This window comes from Suncus etruscus, chromosome 13 (genome assembly GCF_024139225.1).
Source record: "Suncus etruscus isolate mSunEtr1 chromosome 13, mSunEtr1.pri.cur, whole genome shotgun sequence".
In the NCBI taxonomy this organism is placed as follows: domain Eukaryota; kingdom Metazoa; phylum Chordata; class Mammalia; order Eulipotyphla; family Soricidae; genus Suncus; species Suncus etruscus.
Window position 1 is genome coordinate 1,659,275 of NC_064860.1, and position 19,785 is coordinate 1,679,059.

Consider the following 19,785-nt stretch of genomic DNA (forward strand, 5'->3'; position numbering starts at 1 on the left):
ACTTCTCTTTGACTTTAGCCTTACTTCTATTTCCACCCTGACTTCACAGCTCCACCGTTACCCCACCTTCACTTCATCCTTGAGCTTATGCAGTTCTTCCATCTTCACTCTGGCCGCACAAACCAGAACTGTGTATAGGAAGTAAGATGCTATGAGGAGGAAAGGCAGAAGAAAATCCTATGCCAACTGATTCCTAAAAGAGCATAATGGAGTTTTCTTTGGAAGAGCCACAGCAGGCAGAGCTCAGGGCTTATTTTTATTTTATTTTATTTTATTTTATTTTGGTTTTTGGGTCACACCCGGCAGCACTCAGGGGTTACTCCTGGCTCTCTGCTCAGAAATCGCTCTTGGCAGGCACAAGGGACCAAATAGAATGACGGGATTCAAACCACTGACCTTCTGCATGCAAGGCAAACGCCTTACCTCCATGCTATCTCTCCGGCCCAGCACCTTCATTTCATACATAAGTCAGAGCCTTCAGCCTGCCCCTCCCCGCCTGGTCCCCCCACTGGCACACACAGCCCCTCAGCCCGACTCCCACATGCCAGCACAGAAAGGAAGGATTGGATATATAGCTTCAGGAGAGCGCAGTATTAAACTGTCATTTTGTCAATAAAACGTCATTTCATCAATAGAACGTCAGTGTGCATGAATGTTCCTGCATAATTAATTCTGCTGATGCATTAAGGAATGTTATACACAATATTAATCAAAATGTAGTGTCAACACAAGGTAATATATAAACCCAGAGGTGAAGATTACAAATTTCTCTCAAGCCATGTTCCTGAGAGGCTCCTCATCGAGAAAGCTTCAGAGTTGTTTTTTTCCCCATAAAACTGCTATTTGGAAAATTAGTTAAAGAAACAAAATTAGGGGTAAATAGAGAAGCCTGGGGGAATCATATTTTCATAAACTTCTCTTTGGGGGTAAGGCCATACAGGGGAGTGCTCAAGGGTTTCTCATGGCTCTATACTCAGAAATCACTCCTAGCAGGCTCAGGGCACCATATGGGATGCCGGGGAGCGAACCCAGGTCGGCCACTTGCAAGGGAAGCTCCCTACCTGCTATGCTTTGTTCGTCCCCTCACAAAGATTACCTTTTTGTCTTTTTTTTTTTTGTTTTTATGTCATACCCAGAGGCACACCGACCCCTGCACACATGTGTACAGCATGTCTTTGACACGTACACACATGCACAGCATGACCCTGAGTCCTACACACACGTACCAGCGTGATATTTCTGTACTTCGGCACATTTTCCCAGTGTGGACTTTTCTGCAGTTCCCTCATTCTGCTAAGACGGCCTCTCTTCCAGGTAAGATGAGGCCCAGCTGAGAGCACCAGTAGTTGATGCCATCTCTGGGTCTGGCAGTGCCCTCTCCAGGTGAGGCCCACATTCCGCACGCTGGCCTGACCCAGGTGTCTGTGCCAGCCTCCTCCTGTGTGGCTGCGCATTCTGTCTACAGAGGGCACTGCCGAGCACTGAGCAAGCTGCCTGCCGTGGGCCTTATCATGAAAATTCATGCTTTGGGGGAAATTACGTAATGTTCCCACTCACATCAGTGAATGAGATTGTTGTGTATCTTCTTTTTTCTTTAATGCGTGGAGACCACACGTAAATCTGGGTGGCAGGGGTGAGTGAGGGGAGGAGCTGCCGGGTCTTCTCCAACCTGTCAGCACTGTAGATCATTAGATGGCCCATGATCAAATTAAATCATTACCACTTGAATCATGTAACCAAATCTGCATGCCCAACCGTCGTTCCCCCCAGCCCCCTGAGAGCAACGGCTATGTACAAACATACTCGTGGCTAATAGTCCCTCCACATGCGGAAAAGCCAAGGCCTCATCCCTGCAGCCTCCTTGGAGCTCTGCCCTGGAACCGGACCTCCAGGCATGAGAGTGAGAGCAGGGCTGAGTGCAAGTGCAGTCACTCAGCATCCCACAGCCTGCTCTGGCCCCAGTGCTGCACAGCTGGGCTTATCAGGGACAGGTTGGTCACTGCAGAGCCACAATGCTGGTTTTTTTTTTTGTTTGTTTGTTTGGTTGGTTTTTGGGTCACACCCGGCAGCGCTCAGGGTTTCTCCTGGCTCTACACTCAGAAATCGCACTTGGCAGGCTTGGGGGACCATATGGGATGCTGGGATTCGAACCAATGACCTTCTGCATGAAAGGCAAACGCCTTACCTCCATGTTTTCTCTCTCCCCCCCTCCCCCCGACAATGCCGGTTCTAAACCCGAATAGAATAGGGGTGATTATATTCTTCCCAATAAAGTCCTGGGTCAGAGAAACTGAACCTGTTTTTATCTCCCAACCTTGTGTGGATTTTTCCTGTGTTGGTGTTTGCTTTCAAACCTTCATTCCCTGGGGTCCAGAGAGATAGCACAGCGGGGTTTGCCTTGCAAGCAGCCTATCCAGGACCAAAGGTGGTTGGTTCGAATCCCGGTGTCCCATATGGTCCCCTGTGCCTGCCAGGAGCTATTTCTGAGCAGACAGCCAGGAGTAAACCCTGAGCACCGCCGGGTGTGACCCAAAAACCAAAAAAACAAAACAAAATAAAAAAATCTCCATTCCCCAACTCCCAGTTGCCAGTTGTATGTCGACCTTCAGGGTCAGTATGAAGCGCATTGCCTTAGGTCATCTGTGGGGGTACAGCCCTGGAATCAGAAACATTTGCAGTGTGCGGTGTTCTCTCCCGAAAGCAGCATTTCACTCACATATTTATCTATGGGTTGCAGAAATAGTCCAGTCCCTTGTATGTGCTTGACCCTGGTTAGATCCTGGCACCTAATCTAGATCCAGAGCATTGTCAGAACTGACCCCTGAGCACCATTGGATGTGGCCCAGACAGAAACAGTAACATTCGATGCTGGGTTTCGGCACACACACACACACACACACACACACACACACACACACACACACACACACACACAAATACTGTTTCCTCAATAAGCATAACACTTCGAAGGAACAGAGATGGACTTTCTAAAGTGCTAGATTTAAGAGGCCATGAGCTAACAAACTGATAAAATGGCTAAGGTTATGAAAAATAGATATTTTAGGAGCCAGAGAGATAGCACAGCAGTAGGGCATTTTCCTTGCACATGGCTGACCCATTACAGTTACAGACCCGGGTTTGATTCCTGGCAGCCCATATGGTCCCTTGATCCTGCAGGAAGGATTTCTGAGCACATATCTGGGAGTAACCTGAGCATCGCCGGGTGTGGCCCAAATCCCCCTAAAAGAAAAATAGATATTTTAGGACCATAACTAGATATGCTTGGGGCTTCCTCCAGCCCTGAAGATAGTTTTATTTATTTATTTACTTGTTTTTTGGGCCATACCTGGTCATGCTCAGGGGTTACTCCTGGCTATGCACTCAGAAATTGCTCCTGGATTGGGAGACCATATGAGACGGCAGGGGATCAAACTGCGATCAAACTGCGGTCCATCCTAGGTCAGCCACATGCAAGGCAAACGCCCTACCATTGCACCACCTCTCAGGCCCCAACCTTAAAGATAGATTTGTGTTAATTTTTTTTGTTTTTGGTTTTGGTTTTTGGGTCACATCCGGCCTCACTCAGGGGTTACTCCTGGCTCTATGCTCAGAAGTCGCTCCTGGCAGGCTTGGGGGACCATATGGGATGCCGGGATTCAAACAACCGACCTTTTTTTTTTGTTTGTTTTTGGGCCACACCCGGCAGTGCTCAGGGGTTACTCCTGGCTATCTGCTCAGAAATAGCTCTTGGCAGGCACAAGGGACCATATGGGACGCCAGGATTCGAACCAACCACCTTAGGTTCTGGATCGGCTGCTTGCATGGCAAACGCCGCTGTGCTATCTCTCTGGCCCCAAATCACTGACCTTTTGCATGCAAGGCAGACACCCTACCTCCATGCTATCTCTCCAGCCCCTATTTTCTTATTTAACCTATTTTAGTTAAATGAATCACAAGATAAGTAGCTCTCGAATGCAAACATGGAAGAGTAGATGTTCTTGCGTGATGCAGCCAGAGACAGTCTCAGAGAACAGTAGTTAGAGCCACAGTAGCTGTGCACGTGAGTGTGGTGTGCATGCAAGTTTGTGTATATACATGTATGTGTGTATGTGTGTACTGAGTGCATGTGAGTGTGGTATCTGGGATGTGCACCTGCAAGTGTGTAGATATATGTTTGTGTATTCATAGGCGTTTGGTGTCCAGAATGTGTTCATATAAGGATGTGCACGCAAATGTGGTGTGTACGTATGTGAGTGCGGCTTTCGTGATTTCTCTGTGTGTGCAAGCGTGGTGTGCGCATGTATGTATGGCCCTGGGGCATTCGTGTCCCCTCAGGTTTTGCATCCCCGAAGCAAAAGGGCGCTCACCCTCTAGGTACCCGGAGAGCAGAGCTGGGGCTGGGGTGCATACCCTGCAACCCCAGGTGTGTGGGCTCCTGCAGCATTAGGTAAAATGCAAGGTCGTGTGAGGTTGATTTAGTGCATTATTAGCTGTTTATACAGTACTGAAGCGGCACCTGACGGATGAAAAATGGCTTTCCGATCTCAGGGAATAAATCAGAGCCAGCGAGTGATTCCACTTAATACTTAACTTTAGCTGGTAAAATATTACACCTGTTATTATTCAGGGCAAACACAGCCCCTTCCATTTGTTTATTGAGGAAACAATTTATTTGAGGACATTTAATTGCAATAGTGAAGGCTGGCTTGGGGGTTAATCCCAGTTTATCGATGCAATTAAAAGCGATGTGTGTGCTTCGCTCGTATTTATTATCCAGAGGAGAATATTGACGCAAGCCCGGTGCTGAGCTGTGTGCTGAGAGTCTCTTGCAGGTGAGGTGTCAGGCGGGGCCCCCCACATGGCTCTCTGGGCTCCTGTGAGCATTTGCACAGTTTACTTGGGGGGAAGTTCTAATTGGATTTCATTTGGGGCAATCCAGGTTCCAACTGTCCTATAGACCCAGCACTGTTTGGTTTTGTGTCAATGATTCATGGTATTTTAATGCACAGCCGCAAACAGAGCCTGTGGGCATTGGCAGCATCATGGGAAGAGAATGAGACTCTTCGCACCTGCTTCAATCCTTCCAGCCTTCACCCTTCGCAGGTAGAGCAAGCAACCCCAGAAGCCACCTCCATCTCTGTCCCATCTCACTTGAATTTTCCTTTCTTGCTTTTTTTTTTTTTAGTTTTGGGGCCACACTTGGTGGTGTTCAGAGGTTACTCTTGGCTATGAGCTCAGAAATTGATCCTGGGGCCAGAGCAGTGGCGCAAGTGGTAAGGCATCTGCCTTGCCCGCACTAGCCTAGGACAGACCTCGGTTCGATCCCCCAGTGTCCCAAGCCAGGAGCAATTTCTGAGTGCATAGTCAGAAGTGACCCCTGAGCATCACAAGGTGTGGCCCCAAAACAAAAAAAGAAATCGATCCTGGCTGTGGGGGGGACTATATGGGACGCCAGAGATCGAACCCAGGTCCGTCAGCAGTCAGCAGCATGCAAGGAAAACGCCTTACCACTGTGCTATTGCTCTGGCCCCTGAATTTTCCTTTCTTGTGCATTTGAGCCAGTTCTCTTTTTTTCTTGTTTGTTTTGTTTGGGGGCCACACCTGACAAGGCTCAGGGCTTAGTCCCGGTTCCACACTCAGATCACTGTTAGGGGTGGTCAAGGGTTATTCCTGGCACTGCTCAGGATTGACTCCTAGTTCACTCATAAACTTCTGCTGGTGGTGCTCAGGGGTAACACCTGGTTTTGCACCCTGGAACCACTCCTGATGGGCTCCGGAACCCTATAGGATGCCAAGGACCAAGCGCAGGTCAGCCACATGCAAAGCAAAGATCTCCCAGCTGTACTATGGCTCCAGCCCCAGCAGTGGCATTTTGATTTTGGCTTATGAATGATCACCTTGAAAGGTCTCTTCAACATTGGTGGCAGGAAATATGCTCTGGGGAAGGGTGTTGGAAATTGTATGACTGAAACTCATAAACTATAATTTTAGATCTCATGGTGATTCAATGAAAGAATTTATTTATGGAAGGCCAGAGAGATAGCATAGCAGTAGGGCATTTGCCTTGCACATGGCTGATGGGGATGGACCTAGGTTCGATTCCTGACATCCCCACAGTCCCCTGAGCCTGCCAGGGGCTACTTCTGAGCCTACATCCATGAATAACCCCTGAGCGCCATGTGTGGCCCAAAAACCAATAATAGTAATAATAATAATTTATTGGAATAGGAATGATAGTACATTGGGGAGAGTGTTTGCCTTGCATGCAGCTGACCCAGGTTTGTTTCTTTGTTTTGTTTTGTTTTGCTTTTTTGGTTTTTGGGCCACACCCGGTGGTGCTCAGGGGTTACTCCTGGCTGTCTGCTCAGAAATAGCTCCTGGCAGGCACGGGGGACCATATGCGACACTGGGATTTGAACCAACCATCTTAGGTCCTGGATCGGCTGCTTGCAAGGCAAACACCGCTGTGCTCTCTCTTCAGGCCCGCTGACCCAGGTTTGATCCCCAGCATCCCATTGGTCCCTGGAGCCTTCTAGGAGTAATTTCTTTTTTTGTTTTGTTTTTGGATCACACCCGGCAGTGCTCAGGATTACTCCTGGCTCTATGCTCAGAAATCACTCCTGGCAGGCTTGGGGGACTATATGGGATGCCAGGATTCGAACCACCATCCTTCTGCATGCAAGGCAAATGCCTTACCTCCATGCTATCTCTCTGGCCCATACCAGGAGTAACTCAGAGCACAGTCCGAGTAACCCCAGATGTGGCTCAAACAATAACATTATTTATTAAAAAAAACAAGGTCTTAGGGCTGGAGAGATAGCATGGAGGTAGGGTGTTTGCCTTGCATGTAGAAGGATGGTGGTTCAAATCCTGACATCCCATATGGTCCACCGAGTCTGCCAGGAGCGATTTCTGAGCATAGAGCCAGGAGTAACCCCTGAGTGATACCGGGTGTGACCCAAAAAACGAAAACCAAAGAAACAAAACACAAGGTCTCGAGGCCAGACCGATAGCACAGCAGTAGGGCCTGTGCCTTGCACTTGGCTGACCGAGGACGAACCTGGGTTTAATCCCCGGCGTCACATGTGGTCCCCCCAAGCCAGGAGCGACTTCTGAGCACATAGCCAGGAGTAACCCCTGAGCATCACTGGGTGTGGCCCAAAAACAAACAAAAAACCTCCCACAAGGTCTCCACATGTTCCCTTGGTGGTTCCCTCACTCCTGTCATGTCACTCCACACCATGTGTGCAGGGGCAGAGTTAGTTTGAGGTCTGTCCTCTCTGTCACCCTGGACACACATGCTTCTGGGCTGTGTGGAGGGCTCCAGAGTGAGGGGGAAGGCTGGACAGGAGGGAGTGGCCTTGCTTTGCATGCAGCCAACCAAGGTTCAATCCTAGCACCTCCAGGGTCTCCCAACCCCCACCAGGAGTGACCTCTAAGCACAGAGCCAGGAGTCAGCCCTGAGCACTGTTGGGTGTGGCCCCCAAATAACAAAACAACGAGGGTGACTGCAGCCCCTCCAGTTCTCTCTTTTGGCTGTGTGTGTTTTTATAGAGTTTGGGTTTGGCCCAAACCTAGCCTTGTTCAGGGATCGCTTCTGAACAGGGTGGGGCTCCTGGTCCATAAGTGAGCTCTGAGGAACGGACCAAAGTCTTGTACCATCCATCCAGCCTTGGCAAGGTGCTTCTGAAAGTTTGAAAAGAGAAGATCTTAAAGTAATTATCCCAAGAAAAAATGCTCTGTTGGTGGCAGATATTAACTAGAGTTATTGAGGTGATAATTTCACATATATACAAATACCAAACCATTACATGGGACTTGAGGTGCTAACATCATGTTAGATGTCAATTATGCTGCCATTCTGAAATTGCCTTACGTTGGACTATTTTATGAGCCTCCTAATAACTGCATGAGAATGGCAAGATTTCATTTTTCACGGAGATGAAATTGAGGCCAGGAAGTGGACTACCAAGGGGTCTGAGCACCTCATAGTGTCTGAGAGGATTTTTCTGCAGGCCACACATCCCTCTGAGTTCAGGCTACAGGGGCACAGCAGAGGAGGGAACCCACTTAGGAAGGTGCTAGGAGTGAGGAGGGAATAGGGGTGCCTGTGTCTCTGTAGTGGTCACTGGCCCCCCACCCATGGCCCCCCCCCAAAGATGAAGCAGCACTAGGCTGTCAGGGCAGTGCTGAGGAGTGGTCCCCTACTTCCTCTGGTCAGAGGTCACATCAGTCTCTCTTTGCTAAGCACAGCCCAAGTGTCTTCACTTGGGGGTGGGGCACAGCTCCCTTCTCTGACCCCTCCGTCCTCCCAGGTGTAGGTGTGTGTGTGGCCAGTTCCCAGCTCTCTATTTCCCTTGTAGGGCAGACTTTCAGGAGAAAATGGGGGGGGGGCCTGTTCACTGGGAAACCTGCCCGGGGAGCTGCAGAAGGGCTAAGTCTAAACTGGGGGGCAGTGCAGGGAGCTGGTGGCAGGGGGCAGTGTGGGGGACCATGGTGAGGGTGAGCTGAGCACTGCAGATTCCCCATCCTCTCCCCTACCTGTGTTACCAATCCCTGAGCGCAGCCCCCAAGTTCAGGCAGTCAGTCTTCCCAGGAATGAGCCCACAGGTTTGATGGGACGTAGGGTGCCCTGCTCTCCCTGGGGGAAGGGGTGTGGGAAGCCATCCTTGGGAGAAACAGAGGTTCCCCATACTGGGAGTGGGGAGAGGGAAATGAGACTTGGGACTCAGAGACTTCATTCTTGGGGAAGGAACCGAGGCAGTCGAGGCACAGGGGCAGGGGACCCTCCATCCACAGAGGACAAAGGGGAGCAGGGACCCCATCCGTGGGGGGAGGGAAACGGGGCACGGGGACCCCAGCCCAGGACCACCTGGTGTGCTCAGCGACCGGAGAAGACGGATTGGGCTCCACAGCTCCGAACCAGCCTGCTGGTAAAAGCCGAAGCGCTTTCGCTGCGTTGCGATGGACCTATGGGCTGACCCATATATTCTAACTGGAAACGGACTCCAGTCACTTAAAATATTGCAACGTCGATAGGACTAATTAATTGGAAATAAGAAACGAAAGAATACAATTAAACGAGAAGAGAATCATTTTCTAATTTAATAGAGGGACATTTATAAAGATCACAAGCTAAAAGGCATCCGATGATTCTATCGACATTCTATTAAATCAGCCGCGGGCGGGCGACGGGGCACACCCCCAGGGCTGGGCATGGGGTGCCTATCTGCTTCCAAACCTGGGTCCCCCTCTTGTCCTGAGTCAGGGAATTCTGCTCCCACCCCCAGGAGCTCGGGGCTCCCCGTCGCACCCTAATAAAATTACTAATCGGAAAATAAGATTGTTAAGGCAGCCCCCTGCGAATCCGATATCTCTAAATATTCAGATATTTTATTAGGCTCATTTCTTTACAATAATTTATTGCAATAAAACAGACACTGTGAGTCTCCTTAAATTGTCTTTTCATAATGAATAAATTTAAGCAGACTAATTAATATATAAACTAGCCCAATTTGTCAAGTTGATTTGTATTTTAGTTAATTGTGAAAGTAATTACCACACGGTCAAATTAACAGCTTTCTGGAAATGACCAAGCCTGAGGTTTTATTTCCTTCCTGGGTGAAGAAAATTCATTTTTCCAAGCTCTTGATGTGATGAATAAAAGTCATAAATCTGGGTGATTGGTGCAGGCAGAGTCTAAATGGCTTCATATTTCATTTTAGGTTTAATAGAAATATTCATGCTCTGTTTTAATGAAATTAAATTGAGGGGGGATGGGCGCACAGGCAGTGGCTGGACCTTAAAGGGCCAGAGCTGGAGGTGGCTCCCTCCTGGGGCCCCTGTTAGGCAGACTGGCCACTCCTGCCCGGTTCCTAGACCCTGGGGGACCCCACGGCCTTTGCTTAGCAGCTGGCTCATGGGGGACAGGAGAGCGAATGAGCCGGGGTCCACTCGCAGGACCTGGCAGAGGGACTAGCCGAGGCTGAGGCACCTGTAGGAATGAGCCCAAGCTTTCTGCATGAGGTCCGCATTCGGGTCTCTGAACCAGTCCTGCCTTCCTGCATGAGGGGTGGGTGCCTCAGAGGGCTGTATCCTGCGGCCAAATGCCCCAACATACTCCCGCTCACTCAGAAGATGCTCCTCTCCTGAGGCAACAGTGCCCTCACCGACCCTGCCCTCAGGGTCCCCAGAGATGAGGGTGCCAGGGTGCCCTCTTCATTGGGGTCCCACACTGTCAGCCAGGGTAGGACCCTGGTGGAGGGGCGAGGTGTGAGTGGCGGCCCTGACCCCCCACGCCCACCCCCCTGCTGACTGACTTGTTGATTTCCCTTGAGCAAACACAGCTTTGATGCGATTCCAGCAGGAGCCCTCGCTGATTAATTGACAAAAACTAATCAGCTTTATTGGGAAACAGGTTAAGGGCACGGGCGTGTCAATAATTCTCAGCCTGACCCTCTCATCCATTAAGGCGACAGCTGATTAGGGTAAGGAGACCCTCCTGTGTCCTGCACTGAAATTGCTTTCATAAAGTCACCATTATTAGCAGTCGATGCAGGCGACTAATTTAGAGAAGGTAGCGCAGCGGCCCATCCATCAGCTGCTTTATGTATCATTATCTCATTTACAGAATGTCGCAGTGTAATCTGTGTTTTTTGGCCATATTCTGGGTAGGGCGCCACCCAGCTGTGCCTCGTCCCAAAGCACCTTTGCTCCCTTTCTCTGGAGCCGGGGCTCGAGGTGGGGTGTGGAGGTTCCTGGGGCAGAGAAGTGAGCTCACACCTGTGCTTGCAGACACATGTATTCACAGGTACTCCCCCCCACACACACACACAGAGGTACCAAGGCCATGGCTGTTGAGGGTGCCCAGCTCCATCCTTGAGTCTGTGTGCACCAGCCTTGACTACTTTGGCTCCTGCCTCCCCCAGCAGGCTCAAGGTGCCCTCTCTCCCACCTTTCCATCCGTCCAGGTCCAGTGAAGTTTCCCCTCCTGACTGGTGGCATGGCACAGCTGTGCCCAGGCACCTGGAAAGAGCCACCTGTTGGGGGCAATCCCTTTAATGAGAGGGGCCCAGTGTCACTGGAGTCTCTGGTGGGCAGCGACAGATGGACAGATGCAAAGACTGAGCCTTTCAGTGCATTTCCCTGAGGGGCTGCAGGGGGGTGCGTGGTCACAAGCCCTTTAATGAGCTCATTAGCCAAATTATCTCTGAGCAGGGCAGGACTGGAGCAGCGAGGGCGGAGGGCAAATGGGGCTAGGGCTCTGCACACATCCCGCTATTTCAGGGCCTCTGCAAACAATCCACTGTTCCAAGGACACGGCATGGGGGTTCACTATTGGAGAGGCAGAGCCGAAAGAACCCCAACCCTACAGGGTCTCCCTCTGGGTGTAGGGCCTGAGATTCCTTAGCCTGGTCCCAGACGGGGAAAAGTGTGGGGAGACATTAGCTCAGTTTTGGAGCATCTGCAAAGCAGCCATGGTCTATGCTAGATAGACGCCCTCATCAGGAGTGAGGCAGTCCATGTGAGGGAGGAAGCTGTTCCCCACCCCAGAAACAGGTTCAGCTGCTCCCTCCCTCCTTAGCTCTGTCCCCCTCCCTTTGCCTCCTCACTCCAGGACTCCCCTGGGGGGGGGGGTCCATCCTCATCCTCTTTCCTTCCTTTTCCTGCTGCGCTTCCTTAGCCTGAATCACAACTTCTGCTGGCTCAGCACCAGCTACCAGGCCACTTAGCCACACATTCCTGCCATTAAGGTTACCAGCTGCATTTGGACCTGGGAGCACTACTGAGCAGCCAGCACTACGTGGGTGGGGTCCTTGGGGAGGGTCCACATACCCCAGAAAGTACCCCAGAAGCCCCAGCACTTGCTTGGCCCAAGGCTCCTCCACAGCCTATTGGTGGCTCAGTGGTCCCTGGTGTTCCGGGAGTTTCTCCCTCTTGGGGTGTGAGGGCTGGTGGGAATGCAGTAGGTGGGGCAGTAGGCAGAAGGAACCACTGGCTCCTGGAAGTGGTAGGATGCCTGGTGTAGCAATAACACCTTGCACTGAAGAGCCTGAGGGGGTCCTGCATTCCCCACCAAAACTGGCCAATAGGCTCTCTGGAGGTCCCGTGTTGGGGGGAAACTGTTTCCTCTTGCAGCTTGGAGGAGCCTCAGAATTGGTACTGAGGGGCTTGAGCCCCCTCCTGTCCCCTGGTTTTGGTTGGTCTAAGATGAAAAGTTGCTCCTCTTCCTAGAGACACCCAATTCAGGCTTAACCTGGGTGGTTCTAAGCTGGCTTTTCCCAGGCCTGGAGGTCTTCTCTTGCAGCCCCCTCTAACCCAGTTCTGAACACTAAACAGGTAGGGTGTGCAAAGGGCCATAAAGGGAGCCCTGTACCCCAGAGAAAGTGGGATCTCGGCTGTCAGGAAACTCTGGAAGCAGATGGGAGCAGCAGGAGTGAGGTAGGGAGGGGAGAGGGGTTACCTGGATGAGCCCAGTGCTAGAAACTGCCCCAGTTGCCACCTAGAACTCTCAGGGCCTCCCACTAGACCTTTGGTCTCTGCTCCCTCCCCGCTCAGTCCGGAGAGCCCAAAGCCCGCAGTGATCTTGCCCACGGCTCTGGGAACTGGAGCCTCAGCTCCCTCCTGGTTCCCTACTCCCTGGCGGGGAAGTGTTTGCAGAACCTCAGGTAAAAATCCTGGAGTGCCGGGCCCGGAGAGATAGCAGAGCGGCGTTTGCCTTGCAAGCAGCCGATCCAGGACCAAAGGTGGTTGGTTCGAATCCCGGTGTCCCATAGGGTCCCCCGTGCCTGCCAGGAGCTATTAAGGTCCCCCATGCCTGCCAGGAGCTATTTCTAAGCAGACAGCCAGGAGTAACCCCTGAGCACTGCCGGGTGTGGCCCAAAAATTCAAAAAAAAAAAAAAAATCCTGAGTGCCCTGGGTGCTTTGGGTCTAATAGCAACTTACACCTGCCACAGTGCTGGGTCAGACCCCAGCCAGTCCTGGGAGGCCAACTGGGTTCTGAAATCTGGGCAGTAGCCCCAGCGCTCTGGCTGTCCCTAGTCTCACAGCTGATGGCCCTGAAGCTGAAGTCAGCTCCAGGTGGAGTAGAATTCGGGTGAGGATCACCAGACTTGACTTTGATTCTGCACCCCTGCTGGACCGGCAGGCCCAGAGGAAAAGGGGGTTCTCACTGGAGAATGGGCTGCTCTCAGGAAGTTTCCTCACAGAGGACAGAAACTGCCCCAGGACAGAGGCTGAGACTGAGCTGGCCTGGTCCTTGGCTCTAGTGGGTAGAAGACCCTTCCAGGTTAGGGAGAAAATTCTGGAAAGCTCCTGGCACAAAGTAGATGCCCAGGACTACTATCTCCCCAAAGAATGAGTGAGACCAGCCTGTAGACAACCATCTCATCTATCTTTCTGCACCTCATGCAGTGCCTGCAAACCTGGCCTGGGTACCACAGGGTCTGCCTGCCTGCCTGCCATGTTGGGGGAGGCCTCCTCAACTAGCGCTGGTAACCCCAATTAGCACTGGGACCTCCCAACTGGCGCTGGAGCCCCAACTAGTGCTGGGACCTCCGTGATCTTCCAGCCAGCACTGTGGCCTCCCCCCACCTAGTGTTGTGTGACCTCATCCTGCCGTTAAGATCCCTCTAATCTTGCAAGTGGTCAGGGAGGGGGTCCTTCTCGTGTTAGCCAGTTCTGTGGGACCCTCGCCTTAACCAGCAGGGTCTCCTTAACCAGCTTTGTGGGATCATCTAATCATCTAACCGAAGTAGCAGTAGTAGTACATTAGCTCCCAATCTGTCTCCGACTTGGGTAGTTGTTAGCAGAGGGTCTCTCTGTCTCTGTCTCTCTCCCTCCCATTCCATCTCTCCCTCCTCTTCTCCCCACTCCTCCTCTTTTCTCTCCTTTTCTTGCTCTTCCTCTTATTTCTCCTCTCCTCCTCTTCTCTCTCCTGTCTGTTCTCTGGCTCTCTGTCCCTCTCCCTCCTTTCTCCCTCTTCTCTTTTTTCTCTCTCCACTCTCCTTCTCTCTCTCTCTGTCTCTGTCTCTCTCTCTCTCTCTCCCTTTCTTCTTCCACTCTCCTCCTTTTTCTCTTCTCCCTCTCCCCTTCCTTACTCCCAAGCATTAGCTCCACCTGGGCACAAAGCTTTTGGTCCCTATTCACCCTTTTATTGGGGAGGTCACATCCAGTGGTGCTCAGGGGTTACTACTGCCTCTGCCCTCAGGAATCACTCCTGGTGGGGCTCTGGGGACCCTAGGGGATGCAGGGGATCGAACCCTGGCCTGCTGCAAGGCAAACACCCTCCTCTGCACCCCCTACCACTCTCTGGAGAAAGCTGACCTCACCTCGAATTTGAAAGTGTTTCTTTTCAAGCCTGTTTTGGCTGCTTGGAAGTGCGACCAACCACCTCGGCCCTCCTTCCACCTGCGTGGAGGGTCGGGAGGACTGTCCATGGGGCTGACAACTAACCACCCACCCGCGTTGACTCTGTGGGCTTCGGAAAGACCCCTGGAAGTGCTTTTACTGCCGAAGTGTGGACCGTGTATTGGGGCCGGGTGGCCTTGGGCAGGAGAAAAGCCGAGGGGGCCTGGAGTGGGCAGCTGAAAGCGGGGCACGGTCGTCGTTTGGGGGTGTCTCCCGGCCCCTGTGCCCCCGTGGGCTGCCCTGCCCTGCCCGGCTCTGGGGTGACCGCCCCGCAGGACGGCCTCGCGAGCGTCGAGCCCCGAGGTGGGGGGCCATGTCCATGTCCGCGCCCACGCCCGCGCCCCGCGCGCGTCCGGCCCCTCGGGTGTTAGGACCCCGCGGCGCAGGGGCGGGCCGTGCCGGGCGCGGCCGCCGTCGGCCAATGCGCGCGCGAGCTCGGCGGGGGCCTCGGGGCGCCAATGGGCGGCCGCGCTGCTCTTGAAGTGCGCCCGGGGACGCGGGGCCCAGCGCGGCCGCCCCGGTGCAGCGCTCCGAGCCGGGCTCCTCGGCAGCCGCGCGGCAGGCCAGGCCGAGGGGTGTCCACCGCCGGCCCAGCGCCGCAGCCCGAGTGCGTGTCCACCGCCGCCCCCGACGCGCGCATGGACAAGTCCAAGAATTTCCGCATCGACGCGCTGCTGGCCGTGGACCCGCCGCGGGCCCTGGTGGCGTCGGGGCCGGGCGCGGCGGAGGCCGGCGGCGGCAGCCCGCGCGCGTCCGAGCCGCCCCCCGCGGCCGAGCGCCCGCGCCCCGGGAGCCCCTCGCCGCCGCGCCCGCCGCCGCCGCCCTGCGCGCTGCTGCCCAAGCCCGGCTTCCTGGGCGCGGGGGGGCGGCGGCGGCGGGGCCGGGGCCGGGGGACCGCCGCCCCACGCGCACCCCGCGGCCTCCGCCGCCGCCGCCGCCGCCGCCGCCGCGGGCCTGGCGCTCGGGCTGCACCCGGGGGGCGCGCAGGGCCCCGCGGCGCTCTACGGGCACCCGGTGTACGGCTACTCGGCGGCCGCGGCGCTGGCCGGCCAGCACCCCGCGCTGTCCTACCCGTACCCGCAGGTGCCGGGCGCGCACCCCGCCGACGCGCTCAAGCTGGGCGCCGGCACCTTCCAGCTGGACCAGTGGCTGCGCGCCTCCACGGCCGGCATGATCCTGCCCAAGATGCCCGACTTCGGCGGTGAGTCCCGGGGGCCGCGGGGCGGCGGGGTCCCCAGGAGCGGCTCGCGCGCCGGGCGGGACCCAAGGCGACGGAGGGAGGGAGGACGCGGGGCCCGGCCCCACGCGAGCCCGGCGGCCCGAGGCGGGGGGCAGAGCCGGCCCGGGTGGGCAGCCGCTTCCAGCCAACCCTGCGGGGCGTCCGTCCGCCCGTCCGCCCGCTTTCCCGGGTGGGACGAAGCCGGCTCGGCCGCCCCAGGCCCAGAGGACCCCGGCGCCCGCCCAGACAAAGACACCCCGTTGTGTCCGTGGCCGGAGCCCGTTTCTTGACGCCCGGGGTGGTGCAGGCAGGGGACGGAGGGACGGAGGGAAGGAGGGACGGCGAGGACAAAACACAGGCACGCTCGGGGATGCTGCGAAGTCGCGGCAGGGCGACAGAATGCCGCTGCCTGCTGGCCGCTGTCTCCGGCCTGGCGGCGGGGGCACGCGCTCATCCCTGCGGGGCGCGCGCAGCAGACCTCGCCCACGCTGTTAGGACCCGAAGACCCACTAGCGCGGACCTCGCCCACGCTGTGGACCGTTAGGACCCGAAGACCCACTAGCGCGGACCTCGCCCACGCTGTGGACCGTTAGGACCCGAAGACCCACTAGCGCGGACCTCGCCCACGCTGTGGACCGTTAGGACCCGAAGACCCCACTAGCGCGGACCCACGGCGTACATTCGGGCGGCCCGGAGGCTGCCCTAGCGCACTGACCCGACAGCAAACCAGGCGTCCGGCGTGCGCGGGGCCTTTCCGCTGGGCGCCTGCCGCCCACGGCGCTCCGCCGAGGGGCCCCGAGTTTTAATTCGGGTTATTGTCTAGTTGGGAATTCGGCCCCGTTGAGCTAAAGTGGGGGGCGTGGATCTCCCCATAAAGCACATTGCCCTTCTCTCGGGAGCCCCTTCGGCGGCTGGCCCTTCTCTTTTCTTCCCTTTATTGTCGCACACTAGTTGGGCTCTTGGGAAATCAAGTCCGCGCTCCTCCTCCGGGGTCATAAAACCCTCGCGGCGGAGCCCAGAGGTGCTGGGAACTGCGCCGGCAAGTGGCCGCCCTGCTCAAGGGCACTCCCGCCTCCTGGCCAGGACTTTAATTTGTCAAATGAGAGCCCGGCTGAAAAGGGTCCAGGCAGTGTCACACAGTTTCCGGTGGCTCTAAAGGCTTGCGAAGAGTCCTGCCTGAACCGTCGGCTCCTGCCCTTTCCCATATCCTCTCCTTCCCACGGTCTCTCTGCTTCCTTCCTTTCCCCTTTCTTTCCTCCTTCCCTTTCTTCTTTTTTTCCTTCCCTCCCCCTTCCCCTTTCCTTCTCCCCTCCTTTATTTTTTCGTTTTTTCTTACTTCCTAAGTTTCCTTCCCTTTTCCCTTCCTTCATTCCTGCCTTCCATATCCCTTTTCTCCCTTCTCCTTTCATCCTTCTATCCTTCTTCTTCTTCTTCTTCTTCTTCTTCTTCTTCTTCTTCTTCTTCTTCTTCTTCTTCTTCTTCTTCTTCTTCTTCCTTCTTCTTCTTCCTTCTTCTTCTTCTTCTTCTTCTTCTTCTTCTTCTTCTTCTTCTTCTTCTTCTTCTTCTTCCTTCTTCTTCTTCTTCTTCTTCTTCTTCTTCCTTCTTCTTCTTCCTTCTTCTTCTTCCTTCTTCTTCTTCTTCTTCTTCTTCTTCTTCTTCTTCTTCTTCTTCTTCTTCTTCTTCTTCTTCTTCTTCTTCTTCTTCATGGTTTTTGTTTTTGTTTTTGTTTTTGGGTCACACCCAGCGCTCAGGGATTACTCCTGGCTCTGTGCTCAGAAATCGCTCCTGGAAGGCACGAGGACCATATGGGTTGCCGGGATTCGAACCACCACCTGTCCTGTGTTAGGCAAATACCTTACCCCTGTGCTTATGGCTCTGGCCCCCCTTCCATCCTTCATCCCTCTTTCTCCTCCCTCCCTCCAATCTTCCTCCTTTCCATTCTTCTTTCTTCTTCCTCTTTCCTTCCTTTCATCCTACCCCTCTCCATCCTCCCACCATTCTTCCTCCCTTTCTCTTTCTCCTCCCTTCTTCCAGCTCTTTTTGTGTAATGAAAGCCTGTAATGACTCTGTTTGGATTCAGGGTCTGCTGGGAGACCTAGGGTGGTGGTGGGCTTCTCCCTGAAGCCAGACTTCTTTTAGCCCCCGGTCCCTTTTCCTAGAGCCTCCGTTCCTTCTGGGAGGTGGGATCAGAGTCTGAAGAGCCATGCAGCAGGCAAGATGGGTTCAGAGGGAGCCACTGAGTGAGTGAGTGAGTAGCCTTAGCAGGGATCAGCGGGGCTCAGCCTTGGCCTCCTGTCTGTCCACAGCCCAGGCACAATCGAACTTGCTGGGAAAGTGCCGCAGGCCACGCACAGCTTTCACCAGCCAGCAGCTGCTGGAGCTGGAACACCAGTTCAAGCTCAACAAGTACCTGTCTCGGCCCAAGCGCTTCGAGGTGGCCACGTCGCTGATGCTCACCGAGACGCAGGTGCCACCCACTGCCCCACAGGCCCTACTGTTCCTGTGACAGCAGTGTGGGTTGGGTGGGCCTGGGAGAATGGTGGTGGGCACAGAGGTCGGGGATGTGGCTCCTCACCCACACACTAAAAACCTGATAAAAACACAGGAGGGGGACTGGAGCTGTAGCGCAAGCGGTAGGGCATTTGCCTTGCGTGTGCTAATCTAGGACAGACTGTGGGTTGATTTCTCTCCCCCCCCATTCCATATGGTCCCCCAAACCAGGAGTGACTTCTGAGCCTGAGCGCATAGCCAGGAGTAACCTCTGAGTCACCGGGTGTGGTCCAAAAAGCAACAAAACAAAACACAGGAGGACCCTGGTCTGTAGGAGGGGTTGGAGAGGGCATGCTTAACATATAACTACCTGGAGTTTCATCCCTGGCACCTCATATGGTTCTCCTGAATGCCTTCTTCCCCCCCAGGAATGATTCCCTTCAGTGTAGAGCGAGGTGAACCCTGAGCAGCAAAGCATGTGACAGAAAACCAAGTCAAACCAAAACAGCCATGGCACAGTGAATGGGGGGAGTTTGCTTTGCACAAGTCTGACCATGATCCATCCTGGGCACCACACCCAAACACAGCCCTGCCAGGAGTAAGCCCTATGTTCCACCCCAAACAAACAAACAAACAAAAAGCTACCAGACCCGGGGCTTGTTTGGTACCTATAGGCGGGAGTTCTTCAGGTGAGACCAGACTTCATGGGAGATAGATCTCCTCACCTCCTTGGCCCCCAGTAGTGGGAGAGGGCAAGGGGGAGGAAGAGCTCAGAGGGTTCTAGTCCTCAGCATCTCAAGCGCAGGGTGCCCACAGGTCAAGATCTGGTTCCAGAACCGGCGCATGAAGTGGAAGCGCAGCAAAAAGGCCAAAGAGCAGGCGGCTGCCGAGGCAGAGAAGCAGAAGGAAGGCGCAGGCAAGACAGGCTTGGAGGACAAGGCAAACACGGAGCTACTGGGTCCACCAGCGCCCGGGGACAAGGGTAGCGTCCGTCATCTGCGGGACCTGAGGGACAGTGACCCCGATGAGGAGGAAGATGACGAAGATGAGGAGGAGGCTTTTCCCTACAGCAACGGTGGCACCAGCGCCCGCGCCACCTCCTCCGATGGCTCCTCCGATGCAGACTCGCCTCCTCCACCGCTCCAGTAGGACAAGTGGTCCAGCCTTGGACTGGAGTTCCCAGTTTCTCCGATGTCTCTGCGGCTGCCAATTGGAGATCGGAGATCGACCGCAGGGGATCTCCTCTGCCCAAACCCACAGTGTTAATGAATGGCAGTCAGCCATTGTGCTTTGGAGAGCACGTGAGTTCCGAGAGGACGCTGCGGGCACCCTAGAACCTGCTTTTATTTTTGTACACTGTATTTATATATATGTATATATATAAAGAAGCCTCTATGCATGCATGCTAAGTTATTTAGCTTCTCCCATCGCCTGTGGTGGAATGTAAAATAAATAGCTTTTTTTAAAAAAAAAAAAAAAGAAAGAAAGAAAGAAAGAAAAATGGCAAAAACTGGTGACTGAACTCTGGTCCAAGCACTGTGGTTGGAGAAAAGCCCAGCAGGTACTGAAAGGTGTTGCTCAGCCGGATCTTCAACCTTAGCCAGCCCAATGCTTGTCCTGGGGATTGGTCCTGTGTTTGGATCAGGTTCTCCTTTAGGTTCCCCGG

At 54.2% G+C, this 19,785-nt stretch overlaps 1 protein-coding gene across 1 annotated transcript; it reads left to right on the forward strand.

The window, feature by feature from the left end:
• Nucleotides 1-15,048: 15,048 nt before the first annotated feature.
• Nucleotides 15,049-19,295, forward strand: MNX1 (motor neuron and pancreas homeobox 1). The gene is given in 4 exon segments (XM_049785295.1): nt 15,049-15,269; nt 15,271-15,611; nt 17,936-18,096; nt 18,936-19,295. Coding segments are annotated over 4 exon segments (1,056 nt in total). The 3' UTR covers nt 19,269-19,295.
• The last annotated feature ends 490 nt before the right edge of the window (nt 19,296-19,785 follow it).